The following is a 23,629-nucleotide window of genomic DNA, read 5'->3' on the forward strand; positions in this document are numbered from 1 at the left end:
ATGATTAATATAATATTCGCAGTGATAGATACAGCACTCATAATTTGCTTAATCATGCCTACTGAAGTAATAAAAAAACCTTAAAACTTATAATTTTTTGTCACAGGATTTGCTGTCATAATATATACTTTTGAAACCCAAGGTATCAATAGAAATGCAATATATATATATATATCGCTTAATTTAATTTGATCTATGACATTGAACATTTCGTCAATTTTTTTTACTTTATAGTTTCTGCACCTGAGATCACCCCTAGTTTTTGGTGGGGTTCGTGTTGTTTATTCTTTAGTTTTCTATGTTGTGTCGTGTGTACTATTGTTTTTCTGTTTGCCTTTTTTATTTTTAGCCATGGCGTTGTCAGTTTGTTTTAGATTTATGAGTTTGACTGTCCCTTTGGTATCTTTCGTCCCTCTTTTTCTGCCCACGGCTAGCTTCTTCTTAATTCTCCACAAACTGTAGAAAAGCTTACATTTTTATCATGGATCCACTTATAGATCATGCAAAAATGTTTACTTATATATGTGAATAATTATTGATTTAAATCTTTATATTATATTTTGTTATCTTTTGTAGATTTTTATGCCCCACCTACGATTTTAGAGGGGCATTATGTTTTCTGGTCAGTGCGTCCGTTCGTCCGTCCGTTCATCGTACCGTTCGTCCGTTCGTTTGTCCGTCCGTCCCGCTCCAGGTTAAAGTTTTTGTTCGAGGTAGTTTTGTAATGAAGTTGAAGTCCAATCAACTTGAAACTTGGTACACATCATGTTCCATCTGTTATTATCTTTGTAATTTTAATGCCAAAATACATTTTTACCCCAATTTTACGGTCCACTGTACACAGAAAATGATAGTGCAAGTGGGGCATTCGTGTATTATGGGGCATCCGAGTACTATGGACACATTCTTGTTGTTATTGCTTTTACTATGATTGGAACTTTTGTATTTTATAGCCTGCCTACGTGCATATTTTAATTCTTTCCGAAATGGGGAAACCCCTATTTTATTTTAGTTTATATTTGGCATTTCTATGATAAAAAATAATATAACGCGCAACACAGATTACGCAAAAGACTATATATCCTACAAATCTAAACTTACGACATCGCATCAAAATTAAAAAGAACTGCCAAGTTGATATTATCCTTCATAGTTTTTGCAATCTTAGCTTTATTTGGAAAAATTGAACCATAATGGCTACTAAAAGCGAATTATCATGTCACTATATATATTTCACTTTCATTACTGATTAAACGAAAACTTGAAAAATAATACTTTAGGGTTTTCATATATCTCGTAGCTAATGGTCCCTTAAAATGCATATTTAAGAATTGAATGCTTCTTTTTGTAAATTTATTGGGGTGTAAAAGCGTTGACCGAAGTACATTTTGTATGAAGCGCGGAAGCGCTTCATTCTAAAAATGTACGCACGGTCAACGCTTTTACAACCCTATAAAGTTACAAAAAGAAGCATTCAATACTTATAATTACATTTTTTTAGCTATGATCAAGAAAAAACGAATTTTATATTGTTTTTATTTAATTCACCTGTGCACTTTATTGTGGGACCACGTGTTATCATGAATGAAAAGTTTTATTGAGTGATACAATTGCTTACGGAATAACACGTGATGTGCTGTTAGCTAATCAGAATAAAGTATTATAATGAAACATACATCTAATGTAATTATTAGTCAATACTGGGCAATAATTAAAATGATAAATGAAAAATAAATAAATAAAATAGCCTCCACTAGACCAGGGTGAGACGAGAGCAAGGTACGTTCAAAGTGGAAAGGGATCAAGTTAATATAAATTGCAACACTTGTTTCCCAATCCACTATAAATAAATATGTTTAAATTAAATTAAGGTTCGTTCATATATTTTTCATTGTTTTCTCTTCAAAAATGTCTTACAACTACTAGTAAAATAAGACATGATAAATTACTTCAAAAAAGTTTATCTCGTGAGATAGCACGAGACTACCATAACACATAATCTCACATTTTGTTTTACAGCTGAGACTATATGTCTTTCCTTTTTTAATGTGTTATAGTAGTTTCGGGTCGTCCGTGTAAATTAAGTTCGGAAACTACTTTTCGAGACATATATAATTATATAAATACCCATCAAACTAGGTGAACATTTCAACACGGTAAAGAAACCACATAATATTGGAGGAAAATTGTCTTAAACTTGTCTTAAAATCGTCTTGTGTCCAATTTCATTCCATAGATCTTTATTATTTTAACGGTCTAAGTTAATATTTGTTACTTAGAAAACCTCTTTGAATTATGTATGTTGTAAAAACGAAGTCTGTGACAATATTATAATTTAATTCATTTTAAATGGAAATTTATTTATCAACAACATAGAGCTTTCAAATAGAAATGAGATTAGAGATTTGAGGATATTCCAATAAATGCATCTGTCCCAGCGTTGATATTATATTTCCTTGGCGGGTTTCATCTAATGAAGGGCGTATGTTAGTTATACGTCCCGGCTTGATCTAATGAATTAGATAGCATATATGACATATATCATTATTTCATATCCGTTGAGAATAAGATTCTCTTATTGGATTAAAAGAGGTCACATGACATTCATTATTCTTCAGTAATAAATTCCATCGGTCATTAACAGAAAAAAACGGACCAGAAAACCGGTCGTTAACGAACTTTTACATGATAATGACCGGTGGGGCGTGGTTTCCGTCTGATAATGACCGTTGGGGCGTGGTTTTCGTCTGATAATGACCACTGGGGCGTGATTTCTCTGTTAATGACCGGTGGGGCGTGGTTTCTCTGTTTAGAGAGATGTACCTTTTATAAAACATTTTCCTGTTTTTAATATTATATTTAGGTTGTTGAATTATTTATTATATGTTTTCGTTAATTATAAAATTCAAGATAACTTGATTAAGTATTTATATACTGAAAAATTGCACTAAAATGAATGGCAGTATTACTACGACTGGTCTTCACTGTTTGCCATAGAAATCGTGCAACTACTCGAGTTCGCTGTAGGCATTTTTAATTTATGAGAATTTTCCAAAACATGGTTTCTCAATGAAATAAACATACTAGTTCTTAAAAAAATAGTCATTATCGTGATACATGGACTGCCCGTAGGACAGTCCATGTATCACGATAATAACCAATTTTTCAAGAACTATTATATAAATAAATATTCTTCATAGGTCCACTTTTTATCGTCTAACTTTGCTTATTATTTTAAAATTCATATACATTTATCTATTACAAGATATTTCTCTCTCTCATCATTACCACTTTGTCATATTTTTAATTTAAGTATCAAAAAATGTATTTTTCCATCTTCATTTAAACTGGCAAAGTCATACCAGTTTATAAGAACAAAGGCTCAAAACAAGATGTTTTTTAATTACAGACCAATTGTAATTTTACCACTCATTTCTAAAATCCTTGAAAAACATGTGAAAACACACTTAGTAAAATATCTTAATAAACACAACTTATTGTATAGAATGCAGTCAGGCTTTCGTGCAAATCATTCTTGTCAAACTGCGTTAACAGCTTTAATAGATAAGTGGCTTAAAGCCATTGATGATGGCGATCTTGTTGGGGCAGTTTTTCTAGATCTAGCAAAAGCCTTTGATCTTCTCAATCATGAACTGCTTATTCAAAAATTAAACAAAATTAATACAAATTTGCTTATACTTCATTACGCTGGTTTACATAATATTTGGCTGACAGATATCAGAAAGTATCTATTTCAAATCAGTGACATTATCAGACGTACAAAAACAAAAAACGGGTGTACCTCAAGGATCCGTATGAGGACCGGTGTTGTTTTTAATTTTATTAATGATCTTCCTTTGTCTAATCCTAATCATAACACCGATGTATTTGCTGATGATAGCACCATATCAGTCATTGGTTAAAACAAAAGTTGCATCAGTCAAAAACTTAATACGGTTTTACAAGATATTTTTCGCTGGTGTGAGGACAATAAAATGGCTGTAAATGTATCTAAAACAAAAGCTATATGCATTGGATCTAAACAAAAGCTTTCCGTTACATCAAATGAAAACATTAATCTTGCTTTAAATGGACAACAAATTATAGAAAGTACATGTGAAAAGGTTCTAGGTATTTTTATTTATGCATCTCTTTCTTGGTCTTCTCATATCGATTCTATAATAAAAAACAGTTAACTCTTCTTTAGCTTTACTAAAAAGGATAAAGAAATATTTAAATCACAAAGCTAGACAAATGTACTATAACGCTTACGTTTTACCTCACTTAGATTACTGTTGCTCAATGGGGAAACTGTAATAACTTTCTATTAGATAGTTTACTAAAACTGCAAAAAAGGGCAGCAAGAATAATTTTAAATGAACATGATTACACCAAACCTCCAAGATAATTATTTCACGAATGTAACATTGTGCCAATCACACAAAGAATACTTTATCACAAATCATTACTAATGTATAAGGCAAAACATGGCTTAGCTCCAGAATATATGTCCATGCAGTCGTATTTTATCAGCTTCTGCAAACCAAAAATATAATACGAGATTTTCATCCTCAGATAATTTTATAATTCCAAAACCAAATACAGAGTTGTATAAGTCTAGTACTGTCTCGTACACTGGACCAAAAGTGCGGAATGCTCAAAAATTCAAATACAGTATCAGAATTTAAACATAAATACAAATATATGTACTTTAAACATTACCATCATATTTGTACTGTAATGCCATATCATAATAATATTGTTTATTGTATTTTAAATTGTATATAATCTTTATTTATCATTATTATTGATGCACTGTTTATTTTTAATGTAACTATTATTGTTTTAAAAGAGCCTTATTGAAAATTGATGTAATCCAAATGAGTTACTCTCTTTAAATACAGATATTATTATTATTATTATTAAAATACTGTTTTTAATTGGTGCCGAATAAACTTTAAAATAGGAGGTCGTTTGTATAATTTTTGCTTTCTTTAACGGTTTACCACATATACCTATAACCGATTTCGTGTAGTAAACATGGCTGAATTAGTTAATTGGGTAATTTATGGTAAATCATTTTGTCGAATTGATTCGATTTAACAATTTATGTAAAAAAAGAGTTTTGAGACGACCATTCAAACGCCGAATGGACCACGAATTGGGAGTACATCTCGATCATCGGAAGTAAACGTCAGCCATATCATCAACAACTTTCTGTAAAATAGGAAAACTGAATTATAGTTTATGTCGATGATATTATGCATCACACCGGCGTAATAAGACTTCACAGGAAATGTCTGCTATCAGTTCTAATCCTGTGAAAGACACAAACAAACAAAGCTTCTGGAAGAAAGAATCAAATGTTCCAGGAAGGTATACCGCAAACATACTGTTTATAAAATAGAAGCGTTTGAAACTTTTCCTGTCAACGTGAGCTCAGTGAAAACTATTGACTTCTTTTTATTGGCATAATATATATTTAAACTTACAATACACACAAAAATAACTACATTTATAAAGATGCAGGAAAGCATAATGCATGAAATAGTAACCAGATTATTTGTTATGTGTAACTGTTATTTTTATATGGTCCAATATGGCAATAAAAATTATTGAAATCCACATTCGCTACCAGGATCCCTCTGCACCCTACATGTTTGCATTGTTTTAATGGTTGTGGTTTAGTTGGTGTTAATTTATATGACTTATAAGTTTATTATTATAAGATATAAAAGATGAGTTTTTTTTATTGTTTTTGTTGTGATATTATTATACTTATTGTATAGCTATAACTACCTTGTATGGCGCCGTATAGCTTCTACAGTTGGAGTTGTTAGTTGTCCTTTACATCAGGATCACGTCCGTACAGCTAGGCCGATTTGTAACAACTCATTAGTCCATAGCTTGCCATTCGGAACACTCTGGACTCTTCATGTAGCTTATTCTTGTACCGATGTGCTCCACATTTTAAAAGAAACTAAAGTGTCATTATACAGTTTTGGCTGGACCAAATTCTTTTAGTGCTCTTTGCAGGGCTTCAGATTTTTTTTTGAAAATGCACTTACCCATCGGAAAGTTATCTTATAATTTACTTTCCAATATCAATTTTCACTTTCTCCGTTATTCTCCTCCTAGTCTGAAAAAAGCTTATACAGTCATGTTAACAACAATTAAAAAACGTAAACAACTTTATTTACATTCCTGTTTTAGTCTTATAATTTCTTTCGCAAATTGGCAGAGATGAAATGTGTATGCAAACTTGTGGCTTCATGACCTCCATTACTGTATGACTGTTTACTGATAATAATTACCAACTGATGTATACGCAAGGAAATATATATGTGATAACTTAGGGAACCAGTTTCTTAACTAGATTTTGTCCCAAACTTTCTTTGTCAGCAGGCGCGGATCCAGCCATTTTAAAAAGGGGGGGTTCCCAACCCAGAGGAAAGGGGGGGGGGGGGGGGGGGGGGTTGTTCCAACTATATGCTCCCATTCAAATGCATTGATTGGCCAAAAAAAAGGGGGGGTTCCAACCCCCGGAACCCCTCCTCTGGATCCGCCACTGGCCAGCATGATCAAACAAGAATATTACACACACTAGAAAGTACCACTTACTTACCTGACAGGAAACTGGTACCTGGGTTTTTTCCTACCCAATGATTTATTTACTTTCCCCAGGAAACGGGAATTCAAAAGCCTGACTTTGAAATCTTTTTTCATAATGAATATGTCGTTCATATAAGATTATCTTTCATGTTTTTCATTTAAAATCTTCATTGTTTTTTACTCACCATGCTCATACCAAGCTTTTAAACTTCCGAAATCGAAACGATTTTGTTAGAATTTTGTTTCCTGGTCACACTGCAGTGACAATCATCAGTATTACCAAAGACATACATGTATATATACACATATGTGTCTCTGGTATTAGTGCTGTGGAAGTCAGGTCTTATAGTTGTTATAAATTTTGAAATCTTTGAAATTACCACTGTGTAAATATCTTTAACAAGATCAAAATCATGTCTTTTTTCTTTCAGCATAAAACCTGTTTATGGAGCCCAACATCCACCTCTTCACGAGTCAATACCAAAAAAGTATGTTGTTGATACTACTGAATACACAAATTTTTATTTTAAATATTTTATTTACATGATATAGTATAAAATAAAGAATTAAGAAGTTAATAAATGTAATGTTGTTTTGACCAAGACTGCATACAAGTTTAAAGAAATAGTTACTTTGCTGAACATTTAAATTCGTTGTTTATCTATAACCATCCGACAATGAAATCTACGAAAAATAATTTGGTATTCATTGAAAAATAATCCACAGTATGAAAGGTGAAAAAGGGCAAAATATATGATTTAAGTTTTGGAACCAGTAATTGATACAATATTTCTCTTAACAAAAAATCACACCATTTGATCCAGGACAAATCAACAATTTGTGTTATAATGACAAGGCAAAATCAATTTCTAGGAAAATCATTTATGAATTTGAAACATCATTAGATGCTTTTCGTTATTTTATTGTAGGGAAGAGAAGATGAGAAGTGGTAAAAAGGACGCATTTCATGACTTTGAGAATAAAACATCTGATGCTTGGGATGATGGAGACGATGACTTACTGTTGATGTCAAACATTCCTATGTCAATACGAGATGTCCAGTCAACAGCTAGAGCAGTAATAGACAATCATAGTCGTCAACAAAAGGCCAAAAGTGAAACACAGCGAACAAATGCATTAAAAAGTAAGCATAATACAATGTGAAAATCTAAAGACTTTGAATTAGCAGTCAGTCAATAATTTGAATAATATCTAACCCCTACACATATGAAGGATTTAAAGAACATCTTTGTCTACAAATGAGTCAAACATGTACATGATGTAGATCAGCAAGAATAAATTGTATATAAGAAGATGTGGTATGAGTGCCAAGAAGACAACTCTCCATCCAAGTCACAATGTATAAAAGTTAACAATTATGTGTCAAATGACGCCCCTCAACACAGAGCCTGAAGTCACACCAATCAGCAACCTATTAACATGATGTAGGTCCCAAAAATGACTAGTGTAAAACCATTCAAAGTCAAATAGATAAACCAACAGTCTAATCTATATAAAAAATGCACATGAAATTAGGTTTTTACATGATCAATGCATTAAAATCTACAAATTATATATATTTAAGTCTTATTTTGAAAGACTAACATCATAAAGCCATTATTCCGATAGTCCACTGGTGCGTTCTTTGTTTGCTCTTCTGATCATGTATCTAGCATGTCTAGGTAAAGGTATCATTTAATGAGCTTTTCTGGTATTAACAATACTCAAAGTACCTCTAGTCAGTTTTGTGTATCTCAAAAGTTCAGAAAACAGTCATGCCCAATTAACTCGTGTATCAACCAAAAGGACTGGAGACTTAGTCTTGTAAATCTGAAATATGTAGAAAAATGATTAAACATATCTTGTAAAAATTTAACGCAATATATAATTATGCCCCACCTACGATAGTAGAGGGACATTATGTTTTCTGGTCTGTGGGTCCGTTCGTTCGTCCATCCATCCGTCCGTTCAGATCATCCCGCTTCAGGTTAAAGTTTTTGGTCAAGTTGTTTTTGATGAAGTTGCAGTCACTTCCACTTGAAACTTAGTACACATGTTCTTTATGACATGACCTTTCTAATTTTAATTCTAAATTAAAGTTTTGATTCCAATTTCAAGGTCAACTGAACATGGAAAATGATAGTGGGAGTGGGGCATCCGTTTACTATGGACACATTCTTGTTGGAAGATTTTGAGATAGTATACTGCTGAAACCATTGACAATATCATGATCACACAATAACTATAACGATGTCACATGTTAATGTATTTTTCAGGTCATGTGACAGCTGTTCCTTCAGCATTATCAGGACACGCAGGTCCCGGCGTTGGAGTCCGTCTAAATTATGGATGGCAGCCACCCAAGTCTACACCTATCAAATTCTCTAAACCAACAATTCCCGACAGAGAGGCAGCAAAGTTGGAAAAGTTTAATTCAGTTTTGGCTGGACCAAATACTGATTTAGGTTTGTGTGTTAAAAAAAAAGAAGCATTGGTATATGCACAATGATCCACTATACTTTATGTAATGAAGATAATAACAAAGTTAACTTTACATGAAACCCATCAGACATGTTTTAGCAGTTTGGCACTCATCATGTTCAAGATAATACCTTTCATCCATCTATATTTCTTGATCTAGACAATTTGGTGATATATATCAATGATACAGCAACTCTATGATCTAGTATATATAGTGTTATAAAAAGTTTCTGGGATATATTGGAGTGAGAGAGCAATGCTGTATCATCATATTAAAATCTAAAAGAAATATTCTGTTGTCAACTTACAAGAGTCTTTCATCAAAAGACTAATATAACATATTTCAGTCTATATTATAGTGATTCTAGGAAATTTATGCCAACAACATTGTCGTAGAGTGGGTGGCAAAGTAATGCATTGATGTGGATAACTATATGAATATTTGCATACATGTAGCTATTTTTGGGGAAGACGGCTTCAAGCCGTCAATCCCCAATGGGGTTGACCAGAGTGACATTCCCTCACATTATTCATTTTGTTTTTATAGTGTGGAAAACCCCCCAACAAATCTTACTAAGAATGATGAGATGGGGAGACACAAATGAATAAATTGACTTTAAACACTTTTTTACACATTTCCCTTGTTTCTCTCGAAATTATCGTATATTGAACTCTCCTTTACACTATTTACGTTTCTTTTACAATCCGGAAAAATCAGTATGACGAGATATTCTAAATATATCCAACCTACATTATATTCTATAGTGACGTCATTGTTGGAATGCCACACTATGCATAAGCAGGAATATCCTTCACTGGTTATTTAAATCATTCTCAAAGATTGTGCACTTATTAAAAAATAGTATTTGTTGAATTTAAACAATAATGTTTGCTGTAGATGATTTAAACATCAACATGCAATACTTTAATTTGTAGGTCATTAACTTTTAAAGTAAACAGGAAGTCCGAGGGGCTACATGAGATCGGGGAGAGAAACGATCTTTTCCATTTTTTTTTTTTGTAAAACTCTGTTTTTAGAATCTTCCTCCAATTCAGGAGCACCTCAATTTATGAGCTAATTATCCACTAAAATAAACACTTAAAATGTGACATTTAGTATATGATAAGTAGCTTTTCATTAAAACTAAATTTTGTGTACCAACATAATCATTGTAATAGTAACAAAAAAAATACAAATGTTGCATTTTGTAGTTTAAACCAATTTATTCATGAAATTTTTATAAATATTTCAAAATGTAGGATTTGGAAACAAGCTTCACACAGTTTACATCAATCATATTGTTATTTTTATTAGTACCTGTATCCCTGTGATGAGAGATATAACTGCGAACTTTAAAACTGAATAGATTTTTCAGTCCTAACTTTCTTAAGAAAAAAATTAAAAATTTTAAGAGTACTGTCACAAAAAATGGAAAATGGCCCTAGCGTACAGTTCAGTCGTACACTATTAAGATTTCAAAAATAATTGTAGTTGTTGTTAAATGACAGAATTCAACTAGTTGAATTTTAGATAATTAACTATCAACTTTAATTGAATGTTTAGATTTAGAAGATGCAGATCTCTTCCATTGAATCCTAAACTAAAGAAACGAAATTACATTAAACAACAATTGATTCCAATAGTGTCAACCTTCCACATGTTCTAGCTGTTCTTTTTTTCATTCTTTATATGAAGACTATCAAAAGATAACCCCCCCAAGCCCCACCCCAAAAAAATGAAATAGAAACAAGGGCCGTCTTTCCCCTCAGAGCTATTCAGCTCTTTGATTCTCAATAACCATTGTTAAAACATAACAGAATTAGCTTTTAGCTAAAGATGCAATCATTTATATGACCTGATAATGAGTCATTTAACTAAATGTAATGAAACTACATTAAAATTATTAAAATAAAAAGGAGGAAGCCAAATTTGAACGTACTTGTACTTTATTAGCCTGTAAAAACCAACACTAATCATCAAGGGGTTTACTATGAAATTCAAGTAGTTTTGAATTGGTAATGACAAATGACTTCATTTTATTTTAAGGTAGATCATAAGTAAATATTTTTTGAGACAGAATTTTCTTATACTTAGCCAGAATGAAGATTTTAATATGCTCTTTTCAAATATATAATAAAAAGGAGGGGTCACCGTGCTATTTTTCAAGCTATGAGTCGTTGAAAATTGCCTAAATTTGGTTAGATTGTTCATGGGAAAACACATTTGTGTGCATAAAAAAAAATCTATGAGATAGAATTTTGAAAAAAATTGTGAAAAGATAGGTTTTGTAATATGTTTTAAGAAAATAAAAAGAAAAAATGGTGTCACCGAACTTGTTTTCTAGTTACAAGTAAAAAGAAAAAAATTCCCTATCTGTCCAGTATAAATTTTTTACTAAAAGAGTTATCTTCCCTTAAATGGCTCGTTTGAAAAAAATGATTCTAAAAGCAAGAAAAATTATATTTGTTTAAATATTTTGGATTATACAATAAATTGCCAAGTTTTCTTTATATTATTAAACAGTCTAACCAATAAATTGCAAATCTGTCTTCAAATTTGCAGATTTAGGCAAATAACTATACCGATTTTTTACTGTGATTGTTCAATCCAAGATGGCGGTATACCATAAATCTACCTTAAATGCTTTAAAAGTAGTTATATATTGTTAAATTATATTCTATATATTTCAACAGATGAATTAAGAAAGTTAAGTTGGTCTGGGATACCAAAACCTGTTCGTCCAACTTCATGGAAGATATTATCAGTGAGTATGCATTGTATTGAACAATTGAGAAAATGAATCTGAATTTGAGATAATCATTTTGTGTAATAGGTGATTCAGACAAAACTGGGGATGTTTGGTCAGTATATCATAATAATAAATTGACTAAATTTGTTAAGTCATGTACACTTTTAGTTGGTACAGTTTAAATCACAAACATACATACATACATACATACTTTATAAAAGTAAGAAGATGTGGTATGATTGCCAATAAATCAAGTAGACCAAAGATAGAGCATGTAACAACAGTATGGCACTGTGCAGCCTTAAACAATGATTAATATCCATAGTAATCTGTAAAATGCCACAGCATTTCAAAATATAAAGACAATTTAAATGAAATATTTACGACCTGATTTATGTATGATACAAAATTTTACAGCTCATAGTTTAAGGCAGTTACAGACTTTGTGGTAGAACAAACTTAAAAAATGGAATGTCTTCATTCTGATTTTTAGCTCACCTGGCCCAAAGGGTCCGTCGTCGTCGTCCGTCGTCGTCCTGCGTCCGGCGTTAACTTTTACAAAAATCTTCTTCTCTGAAACTACTAGGCCAAATTAAACCAAACTTGGCCACAATCATCATTGGGGTATCTAGTTTAAAAATTGTGTCCGTTGACCTGGTCAACCTACCAAGATGGCTGCCATGGCTAAAAATAGAACATTGGATAAAATGCAGTTTTTGGCTTATAACTCAAAAACAAAAGCATTAAGAGCAAAACTGGCATGGGTTAAATTGTTTATCAGGTCAAGATCTATCTGCCCTGAAAATTTCAGACGAATCGATAGTCAATTTTTAACAATTTTCATAAAATTTGTAAATTTTTACTAACACTTTCAACTGAAACTACTGGGCCAATCATTAAAGATGGGGATATATGTACGCAGTAAGAATGTTCAGTAAAGTTAGATCTACAAACATATCACCATCACCAAAACACAATTTTGTCACGAATCCATCTGTGTCCTTTGTTGAATATTCACATATACAAATGTACCAAGGTGAGCGACACAGGCTCTTTAGAGCCTCTAGTTAAAATACAAATTGATGAACTTGAGATCCAGTTGCTGTCATAAAACTATATATTAATGAAATACTACAGATGCCACCCAAATCATGTGACCCTTTATTAAAAATCTGTAGTCAAATTAAGTGCATATAATCCAAATAATATATGTGAGCATAATTCTATTGTCATTTTTTTGTTGAAATTGTATATTTAGAAAGCATTAATATTAATTATTCTGAATTCAATTTAATGCGATGGTTGAAATAACCTAAATTTGTGTTTTCAGGGTTATCTTCCTTGTAGTGTAGATCGAAGAGCCCCAACATTAGAACGGAAAAGGAATGAATACTTTGGTTTTATAGACCAGTATTTTGAAACCAGATTTCAAGAAATGCATGAATCAACATTTAGACAGGTATAAGACTGTGAGGTCGTAGCGATAAAGTAGAGTTTAATATACTTAGATTAAAATTAAGGATGTACTTAGGTGAAATTTAAAAAATTAAGAAATTAAACTATAAGTCGAAAGAGCATCAGTTTAGGAACAAAATAAGCTAAAAATATTGATAGGTCATGGGCTCCTTTTTGTGATATTTCAGTTTTTAAAAATGGCGGGAAAAGGCTGACTCAGACTTTTACCTTACATTTGCATTGGTATTATTTAGACTCAAATCAAAAGAAAAAAATTAAGAATCTGCTTCAATTTTAGAACATGACTTTTTACGACCTATTGAAGACTTTTATGAAAAGAAAAATGGGTGTTAAGGGGCAAAATATTTTTACCCTGTATTGTTAGAAAAAATCTAAGGATTCTGAAAATCTGACACACATTTCCAAAACCTCACCTAAGTACATCCTTAAGTGAAAATAAGATCTTTGCTGTAATGATTGATATTTTGATCAACTATCATCTTCATGAAAAATATTATTTAAAGTATTGTGTGCAAATGAGAAAGCTTCGTTCATTCAATAGGGCCGGTAATTTTAAATATTGATGTATTCACAATTACCATTATTGTATAAACATATAACAGAATACCCTTGTCGTGTTAGTAATAACCAATAGGTTTTACATTTACATTAAAATATATCTCGCTCTTCTGGTGATCATTAAGCATAAGAATTTAGCAACATCAATTCATATTTTAGAGTAAAATATTTGATGTCTAAATTCTCCAACTTTGGACTCATCTTGCTACCTGATAATTATTTGGAACTGAAGAAAAAAAAAATTGGTTTATTACAAACTTAATATCCGTAAAGCTGTTCAAATAAAATATTACTTTCAGACACATGTACAAAAATGACAAATTGCATAACCTATAGATTTTTGAATGAAATACTACTTTCAGATACACATTGATATACCTAGAATGAATCCTTTAATACCTATATTTCAACAATTACTTGTACAAGAAGTAAGTTTTCAGGAACCTCTGTTGTCATGGTGATGGCCTTGCCCATGTCTGTATGTTACCCATGTGGCATTACCACATGGTAGTCGTAAGACTTGCCTTATTTCCTTTATTCAAGCATGTCTTATTTGGATTATAGAAAATATTAAAGTTTTGTTTTATTTTATCTCTGCAGTAAATTAGAAATTGAATACTGGTATAATTCCATATAAGGCATGTTTGTTACACAATAGCATGTTGTATGTCACCTTCTGTTTTTAAAGCTATCATGAAAACTTTTTACTTTTTGGGGTACAATTTTCTAAGCTTTTATAGTGCTCCTAAATTATATCAGCAGAGGCAATAATCAGTGAAACATTATACAAAGATTGCATGAGAAGAGGGGAGACATTATATGTGTTACTTCAGAAATTTATTTTAGTCCATCATGCAATATTTGTATAATTGTTGTGGGAATTTATCTTGTGTCTTTACAGACGATTTCAATTATTATGAAGCTAAAGGTATTATCTTTGGTTAGCTTGCTTGCTAGCTAAACCGTGAAGTCATTGTTAGCTAAGGTAAACTACCCTCCTTAAGAGTAGAATTGTCCGACAGATAACTAATCTATCTGTCTGTAAGACTAGGATACTTCAAAATGAGGGTAGTATACCTTTCAAAACAATGACTTCACGGTTCTGCTAGATATTACCTTTAGCTACATACTCATTGAAATTGGCTGTAACAAAAATGAATGTGATGTATTTTTTATTAAAGAAAAAGGCTTCTGTGGAGTTGTGTCCCCCTAAGAAGTTTGGTCATTCTTCACTATAATGATTTTTTTTCAAATAGAATGTCTATGAAAATTGTACCCAACTAAAGTAAATATTTTTCCTTAGGTTTAATAAGATTTTCACGTAAGATTTTATTACAGATATTAAAAGATATACCAAGAATGACCTCGCTAGCACATTTACTGCAGCAAAAGGTTGTTCAAGAAGTGAGTATACAGAACGGGTGTGTGTAACTTTAGTTTACTAACCCTTACTGACACCAAGGACTAACAGTAGTCATGAATTAATTATAACAAACTTATAAATTGTTAACACAACAAATAGTAGACAAAAATATTATAACTTCATACTCATATAGGTCTTAATTCGTAGATATATCTTATTTTATCTATATCAAACCTGTGCACATTTATTTCTATACTTCATACAAAAATATTCCTTTTGCCACTGTTTTTCCAAAAATTGCCACACTTCATGAAAGTGTTTTGCAGATTTTCTTATTCAGTCCATGGGAATATATCCATTTTGTAATAATTTTGATTTTATTATGAATTTATTTGGAATGTATTTTAAACTTGTTTTGGTTAAGATATAAGATTTTCGAAAAAGTAAATTGTGGTTTTTTTTGGGGTAAAGATTGCATGAAATGCAATCAAAACCCTATGTTACTGACTTAATATCTAAATCTTTCAAACTTATCACTATCTTTTTGATACACAAAATATTGTGCATTGATCATAACATTCTATACATCCTATCCTTGAACATTTCCAGAAATTTATCACAGTAATATATGCTCAGATATTCCAGTAAAAAAATAATGCTACACCTATTAAGAAAATTACATAACTTTTACAAGGTGCAGGAATTTAATATCTGTTCTAAAAATATAAATGTTGCCATCTTTAAAAATTGGAGTTATCTCCTATTGTCCAGAACTTTTAGTTGAATCAACTACAACCAATGCTTTATTCAATTGAATATTTATTAATTCTACTTCCCACTGATAATTAGAAGAAACTTTACCATTCATTGCTTACAAGCACTTTGATTAACAATTGTGTCCATGCTATATGTCACAGATGGGATTTGTATTCATAAACTAAATGGTCATAAACATGGACCTCCAATATTAGATTTAAAAAAATTTCATGAGGTGTAAAAAAAGGATTAAAGTTTTATTTAACACTTATTACATCTATTAGTGCATTTACCACCATGATTGATATAAACGAAATATTTTTAAAGTTTCTTTAAGCATGGTAAGGGGTTATATGATTTGAGTGAATATTGACTGAAAAATGTTGCCATATCTATAACTTTGCTCTGCAGTTTAAGAAAAAAAATCTATTTGCTAAAGTGTATTTTTAATCATTTAGCATTGTTTCAGAAATCAATTGCATATTGCATATAGGTTTGAAAAAAAGAAGCTTGATTAAATTATTTGGTATTTACATTAAGATATATTATTTTCCTTAAAATTTAAACAACCGTAGACTTACTAGTAGCTTATAATGTATGCATGTATGTCAAATGTGGTGCATGGTGTATGTATGTTTATCATTATCCATTATCGAATACTTTGAAATATTTAAGTTTATGAAAATTGAAATATGTTTGCTTATGTTGTTATTTCAACATAGGGGATAACTGTTGGTCTTATACACTATTCAGTTAACAATGAAAAATAACTGATACATTTTAGATATACACAAACATTTTTTTTCTACTATGCAAAAAAATTAAAACTGGAATATGCGATAAAATGCATCTACATTCATCACTATCAATTGATCTAAGAAAAAATAATACCAATATTTTCATTTTGCTGATGATATCCTACAGTAAACACAAATGGTTTCTAAAATGATGAAATTTTGAAAGCAGATCAAAACATGAGATGACTTAAAGAATGATGATTAATAGCAGTACTCAACTACAGTTTTATCTAAGGATTGTATGACGAAACACAAAAAAAATCATCCAAATTTGTCCATGTGAATTATAAGTCAATAAATTTTAAGAACATGAAGAGAAACAAAAATAGCTGTATTGACTTTTTAGCTATGATATAATGTAACTCACATTGTTTTTATATGTACACATATTTATACATGTTTAAACTGTATGTAATGCAAGATTGTTCAGTCAAATGATTGAAAGACATGCAGAAGTATTTATTAGGTGTCTTTGTTTTTGGCTTAGCAGATAAATAATAGTAAATGGTGTATTTGATCATTTACAACGCATGAATAAATTGCACCTTCATATTGAAAATAAATAGATAGCCAAATCACTGTAAATCAGTTTTTTTCATCATGCTAAGCGGTTTTTGCTTTTGAAAAATATACATATTTATATATGTTTTTCTCTTCTTCAGATTTTTGAAAGAATACTGTATATATGGGCTATACGACATCCGGCCAGTGGTTACGTTCAGGGAATAAATGATTTAGTTACTCCATTCTTTGTTGTATTTTTGTTAGAATATATAGATAATGGTAAGTAAAACTGTATTTGAATGAGTAAAAATCATATAGTCTTCAGTAATTCTGCAGTTTATATGTTCACAATTGAAAAAGATTAGAAACAGAAAATACACTTTTCTCATAAGTGATTTGCATTATATTGATCAGGCTAGAATGTACAAATATGAAAATGTAGAAAGGCAAAATGAAAACATGTAGACATGGTATCATTATTTATTCAAAATTAAAAATCAATACACATTTTTTTTTCAGATTTTGTCCATGTCATAAAGTTACAATTGAGTTTCTTTAAAAGTCTATTTGATTTTAAAAAGTAAAAAGTAGCTGATTGTAAAACTGTTTCAATGAAATTTTACATAGTATATATAAAAAAAGAAGATGTGGTATGATTGCCAATGAAACAACTCTCCACAAGAGACTAAAATGACAGAGAAATTAACAACTGTAGGTCACCATATAGTAGTGTCTTGCAGTTGTCTGGCCCCTTTTGTCACTTATTCCAGTACTCTTCTATATGATACTGGTCCAAACTATGACGATGTTATACATTCTCTTGAACAAAGTTTCACATTCCATAAAATTTAGATATATTCTACTATTCTATTATTTAAGCACTGCACACTTTTGGAAATTACAGTATTTATATGATAGCAAACCCTTTGTCTTTACAGATTTAGAATCTGAGAACTGTGATCTGACTGAGTTACCACAAGATACTCTTAACATAATAGAAGCAGATAGCTACTGGTGCATGTCAAAGCTGTTAGATGGTATACAGGACAATTATACATTTGCTCAGCCTGGAATACAGATGAAAGTGAATGCTCTTAAAGGTCTCATTAAACGAATTAATGGTAAGTAAAGGAAGCAAACATTTGAAAGGTACCCTGTTAATTAGTGTATGGCAGATTTCATTTATCCAAAAGATATATTGTTTTGACTCCCATTGGATATTTGAATAGAGACTCACAAATACAAAATAAAAGATATAATTGCATATCTGTAAAAATAAGTCAAAATTTTATGCCCAACTTTAATAGGACATTATGTTTTTCTGTCTCTGTGTTTGTTTGTTTGTCCATCCGTCTTTTCGCTTCAGCTTTAAGTTTTTGGTCAAGGTAGTTTTTGATAAAGTTGAAGTACAATCAACTGATTCTTACATTTGTGTCTTAGTACACATATTCTCTATGATATGAACTTTCTAATTATAATGCCAAATTAGAGTTTTTACTCCAATTTCATTGTCCACTGAACATAGAAAATGATAGTGCTTGTGGGGCATCTGTGTACTAATAACACATTCGTTATCTTGTAATATCTAAATGTTTTGTTAATTGCAATTGACATGACAACCTACTTTTTGCTGTTTGTTTATTACATTACATAAATATTCTTCTATTTCTTTCCAGTTCCTTTATATGACCATTTAGAAGAACAAAATGTAGAATTTTTACAGTTTTCCTTCCGATGGATGAATAACTTATTAATGAGGGAAATTCCCTTACGATGTACAGTCAGACTCTGGGATACTTATCAGGTAACAATAACCCACATTTATATTATTTTGTCTTACTAGAGTGTAAATGCAATTATATTGCTGAACTTACAAGAGCCCCTCACCCTTGCAAGCAAATGGATCCAACTTTATTGACTTCATAGCAATCAACAACATCAAAATGCCAAATTCCCTGTAAAGGATTAGTGGTTCTTGCTGGATACCTCTTGATTCCCTCATCAATAAAAAAACCAACTTGATAAAGGCAAGATTGCGGATAGTTGCATTTAAACACCAAACAAACAACTAATAACAAATCTAATAAGAATTTTATTGTAAGCTATAAAGTTCTTGTGAAGATATCCTGTAAGCACAACTTTAAAATTGTGGATTAAATATGTAATTCAATTCATTTTATATGTTTTTCATACTCTAAGGAAAACAATATGAGGAAAATGTACATGAAACAGCAAACAGATGAACTATAAAAAAATAACCAGCATATCTTATGAACATTATTTTATTGTTGTTTTTCATCATGGAAGTTTCTCTATTGTCTTTATAATAATGAAAAACTAGCACCTGATATTGATGTAATTTTGTGTTATTTTCAGTCTGAACAGAATGGGTTTGCTGATTTTCATTTATATGTTTGTGCTGCATTCTTAGACAGATTTTCAGGTGATTGCTTGAGAGAAAAAGACTTTCAGGTATGTAACTTTACTTTTTAACAAACACAATTATCTGATTATACACTTTCAAATAATGTTTAATGAGAGGTTAGCAACCATCTGTCAGGGTGTGTGCCTAAGGAAAGCCCACTGAAAGTGACTTTAGCATTTTTTTGTCATTTCAAGTAATATTAAATATAAAGATAAGATATGAAATGATGCAAATTTCCACCAGAGACTTAATTATGTAGAATCTAGCAAACATAGGTCTTTGTTCAATCTTCAACAATGCGCTAATCCCATACTGCAAAGCAAGCATGTGCTTTGCAGAAATTAAAAAAAAATCGCACTATTTTTCGAATAAAAGAAAGTTTTGGTAGATGTCAATGAGAAAGCAACAAAAATATTGATTCAAAATGAATAAAAGAGACAATTGGAGGTCAGGATATGTTCCTCAATAATAGAGAAATATATTGTCTCTTTGACACATTCCCCATTTGCATTCTCAATTTGATTTTATTATACCCAGGTATATAAATTTACTTGCAACTTCACCTCATTTTTTTATCAACAAAAAAACAGTAAGAAACCAGGAAAAAACCATGACAACGGTTGAAAAGATTTCTGAATTTATGCAGGCGTTGTAATAAATGGCAGGGTTAATCTAGCTTAATTAAATCAATAGTAGATAATACCATAACACAGAATGCTCACAGTAAAAGAGGGGCGAAAGATACCAGAGAGACATTTAAACTCATAGATCGAAAATCAGCAATGGCTAAAAAAGAGAAGACAAACAGACAAATAATAGTACACAAGACTACAACATAGAAAAACTAAAGACTTAGCAACACAAAACCCAAATACAAACTGGGGGTGACTATCTTAAAGTACTGCTGATATAGAAATCATGTTTTTATATGTGTTTTCAAGGAATATTGATTAATCCACATTGTTTACCATCATTTTATGTGATCAGCGATTTTATTTACCATTTTCTTTATTGCAGGGAATATTAATGTTTCTACAGAATTTACCTACACATCATTGGCACGATGAAGAAATAGGAGAACTTTTAGCAGAGGCATTCAAACTGAAATTTATGTTTGCTGACGCTCCTAATCATTTGAACAAAAAGTCATAGCATTAATTAACTTGTAGGTTTTCTTGTTTAAAAGTGCTAACAATAGAAGTACTATGAGATGATTGAAATAAGCTGGGCTTAAAAGTGTGTTTCTTGATTGTCTGTTATGTCATATCTGTCATTCTAGTACTTATGTTTATTTTTATGCTAAGCTACATTTATATTTTTAATAATCACTAATTTTGCAATCGTTTAAATTGGTTTATGTCTCAACATTTTGCCAACATTTCAAATCTTTATTTGATAAGTTTATAAATACATGTAATAATTAGCAATCAACATATCAAGTTCAAGTGTAGTAAAAGGGGTTAGAAACATGTTTTTGGAAACTAAAATATTTGTTTAGTTCAAAAGTGGCATTAAGGGTAAGCATCATAAAGACTTGTTTGTGCTGTATTGCAAAAATTTATATAAGGATTGCTGTTTGTTTTTCTTTTGTCTTTGTTTATTGTCATACATTTGTTGATTCTCTATTTCTTTTGTATAATTCAATTGAATCAATCTGATCTTACACAGCATCTTCTACAGTAAATGAAGTTGTGCATCTATTGCTTGAATTTTTAATGATATTGAATTTTTGTTGTTGTTTTTTACATCAGGGCTATTCCAGAAAAAAATGTATAGGGGGGTTGGAAGGCAGTTTTTGTCAGCACCCGCCACCCAGACAATTGTAATTGAGAATTAAGGTGCATTATAGTGTGAAAAGTTGCTCTGATACCCATCACCCATGTATTATTAATATATCAGTGGTTTTATCAGTTCATGAATAATTCTTTCACCAATCTACAGATTTCTTCCGTTGAAGAAAATAAAATGTTTTCATGTAAATTTTTAGTGTTAAGTAAATAATTTCTATGAAATAAAAAAAAAAAAAAAAATAGCTGTTCCATGTGACCTAAATAAAATCATGGGATGCAAGTACACATTTTATTATAAGGCTTTGTTAAGTTTGGGATTTTATTTGCCAGTTATTTGTGTATTGTTTTCTGCTTTGTGATAGTATCTAATTATTGAGGTGTACAACATTCTAAGTATTTTCAAATATTGTCATAAATTTCAATATGGGTTATCATAATTAGCTTAATTAAAATTTGATTTGATTTTTTGTTTTTATAGTACTCTATTTTAACTTCATTCTTAAGCAGATTAACATTTCAATTATTGCACTCAAATGAAATTTTTGAAGCTTCATTTATTCTAAACATATATGTAAACATAGCACAAACATTTGAACATTTACTCACTTATGTCCTGTTAAGTAATTTCTAAATATTGTAAAAGCATAAAAATATAGTATATACCAATACACATAATTAACAGCGCCTGGTGATGTTTGATAGCCTGACCGGTTTCGGTCCATAAAGGACCTTCATCAGAGGCAGAATGGTGGATTAATGTTTGAGTTAACCGGCGGTTGAGTTAACCGGCGGTTGGGTTAACCGGCGGTTGAGTTGACCGGCGGTTGAGTTTACCGGCGGTTGAGTTAACCGGTGAAAGGGATTTTTCACCGGTTAACTCAACCGCCGGTAAACTCAACCGCCGGTTAACTCAACCGCCGGTTAACTCAACCGCCGGTCAACTCAACCGCCGGTTAACTCAACCGCCGGTTAACTCAACCGCCGGTTAACTCAACCGCCGTTTAACCCAACCGCCGGTTAACTCAACCGCCGGTTAACCCAACCGCCGGTTAACTCAACCGCCGGTTACCATATCTATATAAATAGGGTGCAAACATTAATCCACCATTCTGCCTCTGATGAAGGTCCTTTATGGACCGAAACCGGTCAGGCTATCAAACATCACCAGGCGCTGTTAATTATGTGTATTGGTATATACTATATTTTTATGCTTTTACATTTTTCTCACTGATACACATAGTTAATATGGCTTCTACTAACGAAAGCTCCATGGAGCTAATGTGTTTAGAGACTACTTATGTCAGTACACCTTTCCTATATTGGCTTATTTCTAAATATTGTTTGTTAAAACTCATGCCAATTCATGAATTGGAGAACAATTGTTTTGTTCTGGTACCTTATTACACTATATTATTTTCTATAACAAATGATTCATTGAGATGATGAAATTGTATTACATTATGATGATTGAGGGAGGGATGTAGTGAAATTATTAAAGGGAGACAATGTGTATGAATTTGTTGTCTGAAAGATGATTGAACATATATGTATTGAATGAAGTTGTAAATGATTGTCTGTGATAAATGAAAGTGAGTGAAAGTTTTTGATTATAGTGTGATATTCATATGGCATTAACATGATTAATGTAACGGTTGTACAAGGTGCATATTATAAGTTTAATTTTAAAGTATGATGGAAGGTAACTTAAGAAATCATTTTATTTCTACTGATGTATAATTTGTAATGTATATCAATGTTGAATTGAAATACTCAAAAAAAGTAAGAATTTGTGTGAGAGGCGTGAAACTGAAATGATGTCTATTAATAATACCACCAAAACTGCATAGTCACTTCTGCTTCAACAGAAAATAACACATAATTAAAGAAATAACTTAACTTTCAGTTTTCATAAGTCAGACCCTCTATTTTATTGCTAACCGAATTGCTCTATGTAAATTGTTTTTGGTTTGGTTTTTTTTTTGGGGGGGGGGGGGGGGGGGGGGGTTAGATGATTTTTTGGAGGTTTGGTAAAAAATGTTTTCATTGAAAATTCCTCAAATTTGAAAAAGAGTACAGACATTCTGCATACCTAACTTAAGGTAAATTACTATTCTCAT

At 31.1% G+C, this 23,629-nt stretch overlaps 1 protein-coding gene across 2 annotated transcripts; it reads left to right on the forward strand.

Annotated features, from left to right (window-relative positions):
- Positions 1-5,179: 5,179 nt before the first annotated feature.
- On the forward strand, positions 5,180-21,752 carry LOC139489822 (TBC1 domain family member 22B-like). 2 transcript variants are annotated; one of them, XM_071276674.1, is made up of 12 exons: positions 5,180-5,376; positions 7,044-7,100; positions 7,542-7,756; positions 8,889-9,077; positions 11,788-11,858; positions 13,174-13,302; positions 14,240-14,305; positions 17,456-17,576; positions 18,236-18,418; positions 18,974-19,101; positions 19,674-19,769; positions 20,740-21,752. In XM_071276674.1, the coding sequence occupies exons 1-12, from the start codon at positions 5,297-5,299 to the stop codon at positions 20,872-20,874; spliced, it is 1,470 nt and encodes a 489-aa protein (XP_071132775.1). In that variant the 5' UTR covers positions 5,180-5,296; the 3' UTR covers positions 20,875-21,752. The 2 variants fall into 2 exon arrangements, with proteins under 2 accessions (XP_071132775.1, XP_071132771.1); XM_071276670.1 differs by lacking the exon at positions 14,240-14,305 and adding an exon at positions 15,216-15,281.
- Positions 21,753-23,629: the final 1,877 nt, after the last annotated feature.

The sequence above is a fragment of the Mytilus edulis genome, chromosome 1, assembly GCF_963676685.1.
Source record: "Mytilus edulis chromosome 1, xbMytEdul2.2, whole genome shotgun sequence".
NCBI lineage: Eukaryota > Metazoa > Mollusca > Bivalvia > Mytilida > Mytilidae > Mytilus > Mytilus edulis.